General features: G+C 39.7%; 1 protein-coding gene across 3 annotated transcripts in view; it reads left to right on the top strand.

Annotated features, from left to right (window-relative positions):
- The window catches only part of ripor2 (RHO family interacting cell polarization regulator 2), a 95505-nt gene that overhangs the window by 36888 nt on the left and 43424 nt on the right, over positions 1-15193 (top strand). For all 3 annotated transcript variants that reach the window (XM_041184768.1, XM_041184770.1, XM_041184769.1), the window contains exons 5-10: positions 1109-1132; positions 2265-2318; positions 6305-6454; positions 10268-10331; positions 12774-12817; positions 13145-13270. In XM_041184768.1, the coding sequence (XP_041040702.1) occupies positions 1109-1132; positions 2265-2318; positions 6305-6454; positions 10268-10331; positions 12774-12817; positions 13145-13270 (462 nt within the window). The remainder of the gene's footprint in view (positions 1-1108; positions 1133-2264; positions 2319-6304; positions 6455-10267; positions 10332-12773; positions 12818-13144; positions 13271-15193) is intronic.

Below are 15193 nucleotides of genomic sequence, written 5' to 3'. Positions count from 1 at the left end.
TAAGATTAGGGGTCACCCTTATAGGACAGAGATGAGGAGAAATTTTTTCTCTCAGAGGATTTTGTGACTTTGGAATTTTCTGCCTCAGAAGGCGGTGGAAGTAGAGTCACTGAATATTTTTAAGGCAGAGGTAGACTCTTGTTAGGCAAGGGAATCAAAGGAAATCTGAAGTAGATGGGAATGTAGAATTCGAAACACAAACAGATCAGCCATGATCTTATTGAATGGTGGAGCGGGCTTGAGGTGCCAAATGGCCTACTTTTGCTCTTATTTCATATGTCAGTTTTGAAAGGAGAGCTTTTTTTGAAAAAAATATTTTAGGGAAACTCTGGTGTGTTTATGGGCACACTATAATATAAGCCATGTCAATCCACATTATCACAGCACTAGTGGTCACTCTTTAAAAATAAGAGGTTGCCCATTTAAGACAGAGATGAGGAGAATTTTTTTCTTTCAGAGGTTAATGAGTCTTTGGAACTCTCTCAAAAGGTGGTGGAGGCAGAGTATGTGAATATTCTTAAGGCATAGCTAGATAGCTTCTTGATTAACAAGGGGGTGAAAGGTTATTGGGGGTAGGCAGGAACGTGGGGTTGAGGTTACATTCAGATCAGCCAAGATCTTATTGAATAGCGGAGCACGCTCAAGGGGCCAAATGGCCTACTCCTGCTCCTATTCTGTACATTTGTTTGTCATTTCTCAAAGGAGAGCTGCCTTTTTGAAATAAATATTTTAGGGAACCTCTGGTGTGTTTATAGAGATAAAATGAAAACAAGCCATGTCAATCCACGTTATCACAACATTTGTGTGTGATGCTATTCTAACAGGCTGCTTTTCTGCAGCAGACAGGTTCTTTGCTGCCAGTTGCTGGATCTTCCTTCTTGTGTTTTACTTACCACTGCTATTAAATAGTAGATTGCCACTGTCAATGGCACATTTATATGTGCAAACTTTGCAGCAATAAACTTGTTTCAGGAGTAACCACAATCCAGCTTGTTTATCTACAAACAGCTCTAGCCCCCAGACTTGTGAAGCATCATAAACACTTTATAGGATTTGGAAATTGAATGCAACATGTCATCATATAACACTTTATATGCTTTATTCACAGGGTGTCTTGTATGATTTGGATAAGGTGAGTGGTTATTATACCTATTCAACATGCCACTTTCTCCTGTCTGGTGAGACTTTATCTATATAGATTAGTACTATAATAAATTCTGCTGTGTGATACTCCCGCCAGGAATATTCTGGGGTTGGGGCAAGGTTGCCTAGATCAGTCCCCAAATCTTAAAGGGAAACCTTTGAAATGCCTGAATGGAGCTACTCCTGAAGTTAAAGAAGCCAGTTGGAGACCTCCATTTGAATTCCTAGTGGCCATTTTTACTGTGGAACTTAGTCCAGTTTGGCACAGTGGAAACCGAGTTATATTGCAGAACCAGGCCACATTAGATAGCAGTTCTGCAAAATGAGTCGGTTCCCACTGAGATGCACTCAACAACATCAGAACAACTGCATGCAGAATTGTAATGACGAATCTAGCTGAAGAAACCTGCAAAGGACAATCCCATGTTCCTGGCTGGAAGTAGTGCCTGCAGGAATAGCGGTAGGGGGACTGAGTGACAGTATTGCAACCTTTGTTGGGAATTCTCTCAGTGGTCCTTTCAGCCATTCACCTTAACTTTGGCGGAAGATCAACTGCTTGTGTGTCCCTCTGGAGTTTCTGCCAAAGTTGCAGTTGCCAATCATGAAACCCTTTCCGCCCCCCACCCACTCCTCTGAGGAAATTCCTGGCACCCATTTTCTACTCGTGCTCAGTGTGAATGTGATTTTCCTGGTGGAAGTGCTTAAGCACTGCCATGATATAATTTACTTAGGTAACAAGTAATAATGAGGAATATCGTGGAATCTGTAACAATGTAATCATTTTTGGAACTTCACAGTGGCACAACTAGTCAAATGGTTTTTATTTATAACCCACAATATGTACTTGGCTTTAATGTTTTGAGTTCTATGTACATACTTGCTACAGGATTTTGTTAAAGAGGGCAGAAGTGATTTTCCACAACTGAACAAGTTTAATGATGAAATACTTTTGCCAAACATGACCAATGACGATGTGGGAGCAATATTCTGATGACCATTCTTCCTTTTCTCTCGAGTTTTTGCTCTTACTTTGATTTTGTGGCTACTTAGATTATTAATCTGCTGGTCAGTGCATTGCTATTAGTTGCAGAATCTAATGATACATTTACTTCTTATTGCAGCAAATCAAAGCAATAGAGCGATATGTCAGAAGGCTGGAGTTCCACATCAGTAAGGTAGATGTAAATAATATTACAATTCAATTTAAATTGACCTTAGATTATATAACAACCAATAGACAAAACTCAATGTATATCCAAAACCAATGAGCTCACAGGCAGATGTTTTGGGAGAGCAGTATCATTACCACTTGGTTTTTCATGAATATTATGTGGCTTTTTTTGGGTGTTAGCCGTGGCTCAGTGCTAACACTCTCATCTCTCAAATTAGAAAGCTGTAAGTTCTAGTCCAGCTTCAGGAACACAAAATCTAAGCTGGCACTCCAGTGAAGCACTGAGGAATAGATGCTAAACTGAGGTCCCAACAGCACTCTGAGGTATGGGTGTAAATCCTGTGGTATTATTAGAAGAGCGTGAGATGTCCTAGCCAATTGTAGTGTAGCTACATATGACTGGTGAGTCTGGTAAATTTCATTTTCTGATTAGCCAATAGGAAATTGTTTTCCATTTTTGTCAGTCTGATATACTGTTAAACCCAATGGAAGTGGATTTGTAATAAAGTTTCTTTCCTGCCAGAAATGGTCCTGTTATGCTGCAGGACACATTTAGCAACAGCAATGGACAGCTTTTCACACAAAATATCTCAACATCGCCATTCTGATTGGGACTTTCCCTAATGTGGCGGAAAGGACTGTTCAGGTCCTAATTATTGGACCTACAGATAGCTTGAAGGGTCAGCCTGGCAGTAGCCCAGAAGCGAGATGGCAATGTAACCTATGTGATGTTTGCAAAACCTGTTTAGGTTTGACACTGGCCATTCAAAATGGTTCAAGACACCAAGGGGAAAGGCCCTGCCAAGGGTTTCGCTGCCTTTGACAGCACCTGTGCTACTTTGCATATTTTACAGGGTAGACCCCAGGGGCACTCATACCACCATAGCCAAACCTACAATAAACAGGATATGCAAAACAAAGTAATTCACAAGTAGAAACAATCTGCTGTTCCCTCCATCTTCTTCCTGTGTGTGCTGTCTTGTGACCTGTTGCAGCTCGCCTTCACTCACCAGCTCCTTGTTTAATCCCTAGTGCAATCTAATTCCTTTTTAGCACTTATTTCCTCTGGTTAAACATTTTTTGCTCATTATTTTTTAAAACATATTTTAGCACTCATCAATATTCTCAAGTTGGAATTGTGATAATCACTATGAGCGTACCCTGATGCCTTGAACTGGTCATAACCTCTAGGGTGTGGGTTCATTTATGATACCAGGAAGGACTTGGAAAGTACAAGAGTGTTTCATCAGCATGTGTTGCACAAAATTTGTGTTAATCATATCAGTACTGAACATACCCAACTAAAGTGACAAGTGTCCAAGTACAATTAGTAGCAGGAAGTAGCTGAGAGGAAATGGTGCAACAGGTGACAGCTATTACCAATGATTGGCAGTGGTTACAAAGCTCCCAGCAGGGTTAGTCCTTAACATTAGTCAGTTCATGACAAAGCTATTAATATCATTTCTACTAAATGACACTAGCTCGCCATGGACACTAAAAATGCTTTCTTAAGAAAAAGAGTGAACTTTACCATATTGAGAAGACATGTACACATTTGGGTTTTATCATTTCAGGATTTTTTTCTAATCTTTAACGGGATGTGGGCATCATCAGCTAGGCCAGCAAATATTGCCAATCCTTAATTACCCTCGAGAAGGTGGCGGGGATCCACCTTCTTGAACCGCTGCAGTCCATGTGGTGTTGGTACACCCCACAGTGCTGTTAGGAAGGGAGTTCCAGGATTTTGACCCAGCAACATTTTCTTATTATAAGGCTAAGCTAAAACAAATGGCAACATGGACAACTGCTAAAGCACTTTGAACAAATGTGTAATTAACAATGTAAAGATTGTTGTGATAAATGCAGTGGATTTATTCCATTTCTCCAGTTGTCTGATGATGTTATAGCAGACGTTCTGGAGAACCCATGTGTCATAAGTCCCAGATCACATAACCACCACACACGTGTGTTGGCCTTTAAAAAAATATGATACATGTTCATATCAAATACATAGCTCAATTAAGGAATCAAAGCACTTTGATCTTTTAGGTAAATCAAATCAGCCACAACTTTGCTACAGATCTCAGGAGGCTGAAAATTTCAAGGCAGAGTAGCAGGGAATAGCCCAGATGAGGTCTAAACAATGTTTTAATGTTCTAGCATGATTTTGTTACTTTTATATTCCATTCCTTGATTTATAAATCCAGAAAGGCCGTATGCTGTTTTTTAATAACATTATCAATTTGCGCTGCCACATTTAAAGATGTGTACATATTGATACCAAGGCCAGGATTTTACATTCAGTGTGCAGGGGTGGGCCTGACACACTGGCGCGTAAAATGATGCACAATGACGTCGGGCATGCGTCCCGATGTCATCACAATGTTTCATTTGGCGGGTGCGTGTCGGAGTTGGCTGCGCACCCGCTGATAATTGATAGTCTTATTAATGAAGTAATTAATGACAAATTTACGCTGCCTATCCAACCTTATGGTTGGCAGGCAGGCGAAATGAAAAAGCCCGACTCTCCCTCCTCTCCCTGCCTGCACGGGTAGCGCTCAGTGCTACTGCTCACGTATTACACTAGACAGGCCTTAATTGACGCACCCATGTAAAATGGCGGTGCAGAGCTGATTGCGGATGGTGTTGCGACCGTCCCTGTCTGCTCCCGCTGAACCTGCCTGATGCAGGAAAAATTCAGGCCCAAGATTTCTGCTCGTCCCCAGTTTTCAATATCACCCGATATGTAGTCTACTGTTTTTCCATGATCGTCCTGCTAAAGCGTATCGCTTCACACTTCATGGCTTTGAAATATATCTGCCATGCTTCTATCTTTTTCACTATCCTACTTATGTCATCCTGAAGTCTACAACTATCCTCATCACTATCTAGTAAGTTGCCAAGTTTTGTACCCTCTACAAACTTTGTAAAGCCAGCACTTCTGTCAGTTCAGCACTTGCTCAGTGCTGCACTATGTGTCAGCTCAAGTTTGTGCTCAAGTTTGTTTAAAAACTTGTTAAAAAAAAATCTATTTTGTAATAACCATGCTGCAAAATAATGCTTTAGAGGAGGACCAAATTGACTTCCACTTTCTTTCATTTTCCTGTTTGATTTCCTAGTCCATTGGGCTAACATGTGGCTTTACACAATACCTGCGGTCATTTAAACACCAAGATGATTCATTTGACTTCCAGTCATTGCAAATGTGTCATCATCTTGAAGGTTTTTAAAGAATTGCTGTGCAGCAAAATTTGATTTGTGTAGAAAACCAGCCTTTGCAAATAGGGAAGCCCCTGACATGGTATAATCCACGAGAATGCTGTAGTGAGGGCTCTGAATTTGGTGCGTAGCACATGAAAACAGCAGTAGTCGGCAGCAAACATAAGATGGAATGCTCCACTGACAACTTACTTCACAAGCACAGAATTCAACATCCTATTTCCTCTTCTAGAAATTCAATTCTGAAAGTTTGACTCAGAATAAACACATTAAAGTGAGAGAGAACACAACATGTTAATGCTTGTTACGTAGAAATAATTGTTTTCTAAACCACTATTACTCCAAATAACAGTATTTTTGTGTTTGTATGACTGGCAAAGTGTCCCAGCTGTAAATGTTGGGAGATCATGGGTGCAGTGCTCATGATTTTCTATCCACTAAAATGAATGGACTGAAAGAATGAGCACTGCACCTGTGATTCCGGCCATGGACGAAACACTGGAACAGTCATGATGGTCCAAATGGCCTCCATCTCTGATACTAAAATTCTATGATTCTGAGTATGATCCTTATGTTTTTCCTTTTAACATTCTGATATCTCTTGAATGCATGTAGAAGGATGTTCTGAGCACTGTTCTGCTCTTTAAATCCCTCTTCAATATTTACAGCAAACTGATTAAGGCAACACTCTCCTGGCAATTTGAAAAAAATTGACAGTTCATGAAGCACGCAGTTGATTAACACTACTTTTTTTGCATGTTGCCCTTACAGGTAGATGAATTGTACGAGACATTTTGCATCCAGAAAAGGCTTCGAGATGGAGCTTCCAAAATGAAACAGGCCTTTGCAATGTCGCCTTCCACTAAAGGTGCTCGGGAAAGCCTAGCAGAAATAAACAGAAGCTACAAAGAAAACACAGAGGTACAGTCTTTAATGGCATCAGCTCATGGAACTGCAGCAGTACTGAAGAAAATACTACATTCTAGCAGAACCAGTTAGCAGAGAATACAAAACAGATTGAACAAGAGTAATTCTGTTTAATGTTGCACAAAGCAGAGGCATAACTGATGGGTTGCTGTTTTAAGTCAGTAAGGGTGGGTGATCCTGCAGTCTGACACTTGAGGGGAGAATTTTCTCAGGGAGCTGCAGTATTGTTCAAACAATACTTGCACACAAAAAATGCCACAAGCTATCTCTAATGCAGCTTCAAACAACTGACAGCAGTACTCATAACTCCTCAACCTTCAAACATCTTCTGGGCATTTTATTCTGCCCTGGATTATGAATGATGCAAAAACGTGAAGGCTGCCTGGTCAATTGGCCCGTGCAAAAAGCATAAAAGCGCACGGGCCACTCAAAATCCCAGTTGATTGGGGCTTTAATTGGCTTAATTGGAACTTTGATTTTCAGCAGGCGCGCTTCTAACTCCTACCGACTGTGATATTGCGCAATGTCACTAAGACATCGGGACACTTGCCCAAGATTTTCTCGCACGATTTTGCACTAGTTATGGTCAGCCGCGATCCAATCGTGGCACGTAAATTTCTGGCCATAGAAGTGCCAGTTACTAGAAACTTTCAGGTCCAACCCTCTGGAATTCTCTCCTTAACCCTTCTGCTTCTCCATCTTCTCCCTTAAGGTTCTCCTCAAAACCTATCTCTTTCACCAAGCCTTTGATCATCCCTCCTTTAGTGGCTCAGCGTCTCTTTTCCTTATGTTTCTCTGAAATGGCTCGGGAGTATCTTCTATGTTAAAAGTGCTATATAAACATAAGTCGTCCTTGACTTGATAGTGTAAGTGCTATTGTTAATGAATTGAGAAGTAGGCACACTGGCCTCTGTACAGAAACACTGCTGTTGCCAGTAGCATGGTGCCATTAACTTTAATTCATAAGATTTATGTCAATACCTTCTAATGGGGAGAGATGTTATTACTGAGAAAATAAGGACAAGGTTTGTTGTGCAGGACCCTATCCATAAAAATGAAGGAGGGGAACTAATGCTTACTGAGTATAACCGGAAAAAGATTTACTGAGAAATTGCAGTAGAAAATTTAAAAATACATAGAAGCTTTTTTTTTTCAGGCCAGGATGAAGTATGATAATCAACTGTTTGTGATAAGATAGATTTCAGAGAAATTTATAGATCATGACACTCATTGTTACAACTCCATGCATTGTAAGCAGATCTTTGACATGGCGAGAAGGGATATGACATGTCTTAAAGAGAAATTCACCAGATTGATAGAAAATACTTTTAGTATGTCCCTCGATGCTGTTGCTGTGGATAGCAAACTGACAGAATGGCTTAGATCAACAGTTGAGGTTAAACAGCGATGTACTATGTCTCTTGATTTATTTAATTCGGTACTGGAAGTGGCGAAGCATCTGGTACCAAAAGATAATATTGGAGGAGTTTCCGTATGTGACAAGATTTTAAACAATCTCAGATTTACTGATGCCATTGTCCTTAAAGCTACACATAAAACAGATTTGCCGAGAATAACAGATAAGGTGTACGTGGAGTGTAGAATTTTTGATTTACATAAAGAGAAAGGTCATGTCATTTGGGAATCATCAAGACTATGTATATATTACAATTGGAGAGGATGTAGTTGAACAGGTGGGAAAGTTTGTATGCTTTGGTGGGTTAATGTCACAGGATGGGAGTTTTGGAAAAAAGAAAAATTGGATGCGCTTGTGCTGTAGATTAAGCAGGATGGAGAAGACCAAAGCTAGTTCAGTAGAAACAAAGATATGAGTTTATGAAGTGATGGCTATCCCCATATTATTACATGGATCCAGATGATGGAAAATTATTGAGGCTAGGTCGGTTGTAAAGTTCAGAATTGAGTTAGCTACATTTTTAATTAGACAAAGTTAATAAGAGTTATGGAACCAAGGAATGTAGGTGGGGTTAGGATACAAGCCAGCCTTGGTTTATCTGCAAGGCAGAACAGGCTCAAGGGGCTGGCTGGCCTTATCTAGTTGCTATGTAAACCTGTGTTACATAAGAACTCATGAGAAAATACTAATAGCAGAGATGAGTTCATTGAGAGGAATATTGGGAGCATCAAGCATACAAAAAAATCAAGAATTATATTTTAAGAACATGATCTGGACAAGAACTAATACTTTTTTAAAAGTCCAAGAAAGTCGACTGCAGTGGTGTGGGCACGTTTCAAAAATGGAAGCAGCTAGTGTATATTTCATACGTACATGGAACAAGAAACCAATTAACACCAAGTAAGTGTTGGATGGATATTGCCAAGACTGACTTGTCATAGAAGATGATTAAAGAACAGATGATTAAAGTGGACAGGCTAGGTCAGAACTGATAATAGTGGAGTGAATTCATTTGGCTTCATCAATACTTCTGAATTGATGGATCAGGACTTGGCAGTTAATAATTGTAATGATTAATCTGGGTTTAAAAAACCTGTGGATTGTAGGAAGAAATGGAGACTGAAAGAAGTAAGGAGTTACATTGTTTTGAGAACCTAGGAGAGAATGAGTTAAATACAAAGGAGGTAAGATGAAAGGAGGGAAAATAATTTGCACTACAGAATGCTTGCATACAGGAAAGGCAAGAGTTACAAACGATTGATGCAGGACTCCTGAAGGGGTAGAGGATTGCCAGCTATATGGAAGTCTGCTCAGAATGTATAGTAGCACCATACAAAAGCTAAGACATGTGAATAATCTTGCAAGGCTACCTTTGCATGGTTGACCTCTCCTTAGTCATTCCACTGCAGTGCTCAAAACTCTTACACTTTGTACTTCAGAGACTCTGTGACAAAAAAATCTTTTGCAAAATCAACATTCTCCAGAAAAATATTCCAACTCTTAAAGAAGCCATTAGGAAGACAGACTGTATTAGTACAATGACCATTAAGTAGAACCATAGCAATAAGTCAATGCAAATGGATAATTCCTAGATACACTATGTACCCATGCAAATTTGGCCTTCATATTTAAGAATCAGATTTTTTTCTACGTGTTATTGGAAATAGTTGCATTGAAATCATTATTTATATTACAAATAAATCTCTTTGATCATTGTCAAGTTGTCATTGTTAAAAAAAGTCACGTCAAAGGCCGGCCATTGATTTGGGAATACATTCCAGGTCTGAGGCTCAATATCCAAAAGCATCTCAGCTGTAAGGATCCACAGCCAATTACTTTTGGGGTGACTGACCTAACATTTAAACACTTGGAGTTCTGCTCTGAAGAAGTCATATTGGAGTCAAAGCGTTAACTCTGTTTCTCTCTTCACAGATGCTGTCAGACCTGCTGGGTATTTCCAGCACTTTCTGTTTTTATCTAAATTCTGGATCCAGACAGGGTTGCCACTTAAATTCTGATTGGAAACAGTCCACAGTTTATTCTGCACAGCATGATACCATGTGCTTTTCACACACCATTAGAAGTGGAAATTGTAAATAACCACTCCTTGCTATAGTATTTTTCACCCAACTAGTGAAAAAACAGGTGCATGTTTAATGATTTGCTTATCTTTGACGTGAGGCAAGAATTAGTTTATTTGGGTAGGAGAGAGAGCAGCTGATTTTGCAGTGAGTGTCCAAGATAAAGCATTTCATTAAACAATATGAGCACATCTCTGTTGGATCTTCCACATTGCACAAGCTATTCTATATTGTTCACCTTGATATTATTGGGTCTAATCTGTTGCTCTGTGTGTGCCTTATAATGATGGTAACTCCTTTCACCCTCAGGCATTGTGCTCACTGGAGGGAGAGATTGGAAACCTGCTGGGAGAATTTCACATTAAGATGAAAGGTAAGTGTTAACAGAATAAAAGCCACAAATCTTTTATCTTTTTAATATATTGCCTGACGGACGAGGGTATAATTTTATGAGTTGGCATTATTCATTGGAGGGATGCGTGGGTGGGGGGTCGGGGGGTGCAGGATGTGGTATCTGCCTATTAGGAGCTGCAGCCTATTACAAACTTGAGTGCATAATACCCATGTCTTTCAGTCTAAATTAGAAAATTACATGCTTGAATTTCAGATATGCACCCCTGTCAATAGCAGTCTCACAAAATCACCTCTGTATTGTCAACCAATGATATATATAAGATATATATATGTTTTAGAGAGAGAGCTTTCATTTATGGAAAATTGTATAATATTGATATTTACCTGACAGTCAAAATATTTATTTTGAGATAGTATACTTTAACAAGCTAGATCGCAGCAGATTTCACTGAGAGTTTCTAAACAGGGCTGGTTTGCTGAGATTTCTGTCAGCCCTTTCCCTACATTCCACAACCCCTCCACCCTCTCCCCACCATCCTCACACCGAAGGCGGCAGTGTGCTGATGCCTGTGTATGCCTTTGACTAACAGTTATTCCTTTAACTCTTCAAAGATTGCACTCATTGGGATGCCAACTGGGAGGAATTCTTGCTGGGGGTACAGGTCCAGAAGACTAGTAAATCTAGTCCATGTAGAAAGGAAGAAAGACTTGCATTCAAGAAGCATCTTTCTGAAAGTCAGGGCATCTAAAAGTGTTTTATAGCCAGTGAAGTACTTCTGAAGTGTAGTCACTTTTGTAATATAACTGTTCATCATGCACTGGCCGTTATTGTCAGCGTGTAGTTCAGCTTCATGGTTCACCAGCCATACACCTACATCTTCCAGCAGGAGTCATTGGATAGCAATCACTCAACAGCTTTCTGTCTTTTTCTGCTAATTACTTAGTTGTTTAACTGCCCCAGAAGTGATTACAGCATCATTTTTAAAAATGTTTGTAGTAACAGGTTCATCCTGAAGACAAATTGTCTGTTTGAGAAACACATATGCACTTGCCATTCCCTTGGTGGCTTGTAAATGCCGGCAGCATTTTTAGGAACATTTAATTTCTAACAAAGAAATATAGTTCCATAGTGGGAATGTTGAGTGAAATATGAACTCAGCCACTCTCGCCTCTGAGTCACAAGATTGTGGGTTCAAGTCCCACTGCAAGGCAACATTTCAGTGTTGCGTTGGAGGCATTGCCTTTTGATTGAGACTTTAAACTGAAGCCCAGTCTGTCCTCCCAAGCGGATGTAAAAGATCCCATGGCATTATTCAAAGAAGGGAAGGGTAGTTCTTCCAGTGTCCTGGTCAATATTTATCCCTCAACCAGCATCAATAAATAGATATCTGGTCACTATCTCTTTGCTGATTATGATCACTTGCTGAGTGCAAATGAGTTGCGTGTTCCATATGTTACAACAATGACTACCTTTTAAAATAACTTTCATTAGCTGGAAAGTATTTTGGGACATCCTGAAGTCATGAAAATGAATACATACTGTTTGGTTTTTTAAATTAGGGAATGGTAATATGCAATGCAATAACAAGACAGAATATTGCTGGTGGATACCACATGTACATATGAAACAGCCTGAGTGACTACACAATAATACACTTGTTAATTAAAGCATGACATTTTCCATACAGATTTAATGGGGTGTCTTTTTCTCTTTGGTGCTGGAGCATTTGGCAATCACCCAAGTGGCATATGTGGAGGAATGGGCGCCATTATGAAGATGCAATCTTGTCCACCCAATTCTCCTCTCCACCTCAGTGATTATTTAATGCCAAAGTGCAAAAGAGGGGAACCTACTATTATTTTTGTGCTGTCAGCGCTGGATGTAACAGGATTCAGCAACTACGGGCAGAATTTTACCGCCCCTTTCACCGGTGGGATTTTCTGGTTCCAAAGCTGATGGAGTTTTGAACAGCTCGCAGCATTTTCCAGCCCCTCCCCCACCATGACGGGGCTGTAAAATTGCACCCTACGTGATAAAATTATCAACACATATTTCTACCAGGACACGACTGTTGGAGCTCACAGTAACATCAAATGGACTCTGGCACTTCTTTTCAATAAAAAAAATCAAACTAAAAGGTATAATCTTCCAATTTTTCACTGTCAGTCGTGAGCTTTGCCCTACCAAGAGCATGTCTCAGATCTTTGGGCACCCCTGATTTTCTGACCAAAACTGTGTTAAGTGCAAGCTTAAATTTCCAATATATATTCTTTGTGAGCAAGGGCTCCCACCATAGCAGGAATCCAATAAATTTCCTTTTAAATGTTTATAAAATAGAATTTATATGCAAATTGAAAGCTTTAAAGCCTTACATCCAGTAGCTAAGAAGGTAAGGCTTTGAGTAACTTCTAGTCAAACTTGAAACTCTAACTTGATCTTGATGTAATTTTCATTTGACAGGTTTAGCCGGTTTTGCACGCCTTTGTCCAGGAGATCAATATGAGGTAAGTGGGACAGGACATTTTGGTCCTTGTACTGCAAGGCCATATTGACCCTCAGTGAGGTGATAATAGGTAATAAGATTTTTTTAAAAAAGGGCACTTGACCCTTTATTTCCCCCTTTCTGTTTTGCAACACATTTTCTGATTTCCATGTCCCTTGTAGCTCGGGATATCTGAGTGACAGTGCTGTTCCCGGCGACCATTCCAGCTAATGGAGCACCAGTAAAGTTTGAATGGGGAGAACAGAATGAGAAGTTATGGGTTTTGAAATGAAATTAGAAATGTTCATATGTAAAATACAACTAACTGGTTTGTTTTGTCTTCAACAAGATCTTTATGCGATTTGGCCGTCAAAGGTGGAAATTAAAAGGCAAAATAGAAGCAAATGACCGACAGAGCTGGGACGGAGAGGAGATGGTTTTCGTACCTCTGATTAATGAATTCTTCTCAATTAAGGTACTTGAAGCAGACACTCATAGTTATAGGGATGACTCTCACAAATTAGTGCTTTATTCAATCAGATTGCATGTTGAGAACTGCATTCAAGGATGACCATCACTGGTTGGATGGAAGTCCTGGAGATTTGATCAGATGTCATTTGATCACATGATAACTGATAATGTGAGATCTGATTTCAGTGTATGTATAAAAGTTAGATCTGTTGTAGTTTAATGAACAGTTTTATAACCACCTCTCCAGTGGTACACATAGAGATGGTCACATTTTCTCAACTCAGCTAAAATCAGGCAGTATCTGTAATGAAAGGAAAATGGTAATGTTTCAGCCATGGCCTGACCTTAACCAGAATGCTCCATGGGTTGGGGATGGGTTTGCCCTAAGTGATAACAACCAGGTAGACCCTTGGAGTTGATTTGATGTTCACCCACATTTTTCTTCCACCAGTCTACTATTCTACTGGGTCTACTTTGCTTCTTCAGGTTTTCATACCCCTTTCTCCATTTTCACTAATCTGCTTCAAGATTTCATAGTGGTTCTTGGATATGGCTTTTATTTATCTAATTTTGATCATCACACCTCCTTTGGTTTATGACTTCATTAGTCAACCATCTCCTGCTTATCACCCAATCAATTTAACAATCATTTATGTTTCGCTTCTTGTGTACATGGTCCCCTTTTTCCCACTTCCTGTACCCCTTTGCCTTACTTTATCCCTTCTTCTAAGTTGTTCATGGTAATATCTCAATTTTCTGATGAAGACTTCACTATGTCCAAAACATTAACATTTTTTGTCACAGATATCGACTGAGTGCTTCCAGCATTCTTTTGTTTGAGCTATGTTTTCTCTTTCTAAGAAAGCTACTGCAGACAAACAAAGTGACTCCACATGAACAGAGAAATGCCAGAAGTGTTTTAGCTTCTGTGCTTTGCAACCTACATGGGGAGTATAGTTTGATGTAACTTTCTGACCACGGTGACACTTCAAAAACTTCCTGTACATTTTGTTCACTAACCCACCATCTGCTCCAAAGTTCAATAAATACCCTCCTCCTTTTCTCCTCTTTCAAGCCAATATTTCTCCACAAGCTTCCCTTCATTTGAAGCAATGCTGAGATTAGACAAAGAAATGGATGAATATTCCATTGCCACTTTCTACCAGATGATGAAAGCAGAATCCACATTTGTTCTTAAAAAGGAAAACGAATAATATTTGACAAAGAATTTAAAAGGGAAAAATTATGGGAATGGGACTAAGTGATAGTGCTTTTGGAGAATCAACACCAGCTCTTTCTGTGCTGCAATATTCGGTGATTCCAAAAGACAAACTTACTGTTGACATTGGGAGTAGGTCCAGCAGCTAAATTATTACTTTCCACAGGCTGTCTGGTCTTATCAGCCTGCTGCAAAAACCGAGCAGTCAATTCTATAGCTGAAGTAATTGACTTTTAAGCTTCCAAATTTATGTGGTGTCAGTGCAGAATTCCTTCACAGACATCTCTGTTTCACATCAGGTTGTTCTCAGTCAATTCAACATGAACTCTTTTAAGTTCCCAGTATCCAATATATTTTCTTGGCTTATGCATTCAGTAGGTTTTCCCTTGGCTCCATTTTTCCTCTGGCTGAAAAGGTTGCAGGCTTGAGCACTCACAGGTCTCATGTTGCATCGAACAATTGCATTATTGGTGCTGCTGTCCTTCAAAGGAATCATTAAACTGAGACCCAGCCTGCCAGTTCAGTTGGACATTGAAGATCTTATGACCTTACTGTACTTAAGAAAGAGTGGAGAGTTTAACTAGTGTCCTAGTCAAATTCCTCTCTCAACCATGACCGCCCACAGCAGATTTATTGGTTAGTTCTCTCACTGATATCTGTAGGATGTTAATGTTGCAGAATGGTAGCTCTCTTTGCCTAAACAGCACT

This window comes from Carcharodon carcharias, chromosome 3 (assembly GCF_017639515.1).
Source record: "Carcharodon carcharias isolate sCarCar2 chromosome 3, sCarCar2.pri, whole genome shotgun sequence".
Lineage (NCBI taxonomy): Eukaryota > Metazoa > Chordata > Chondrichthyes > Lamniformes > Lamnidae > Carcharodon > Carcharodon carcharias.
The sequence above is the reverse complement of the archived record's forward strand: the minus strand, read 5'-3'. Positions and strand labels throughout refer to the sequence as shown.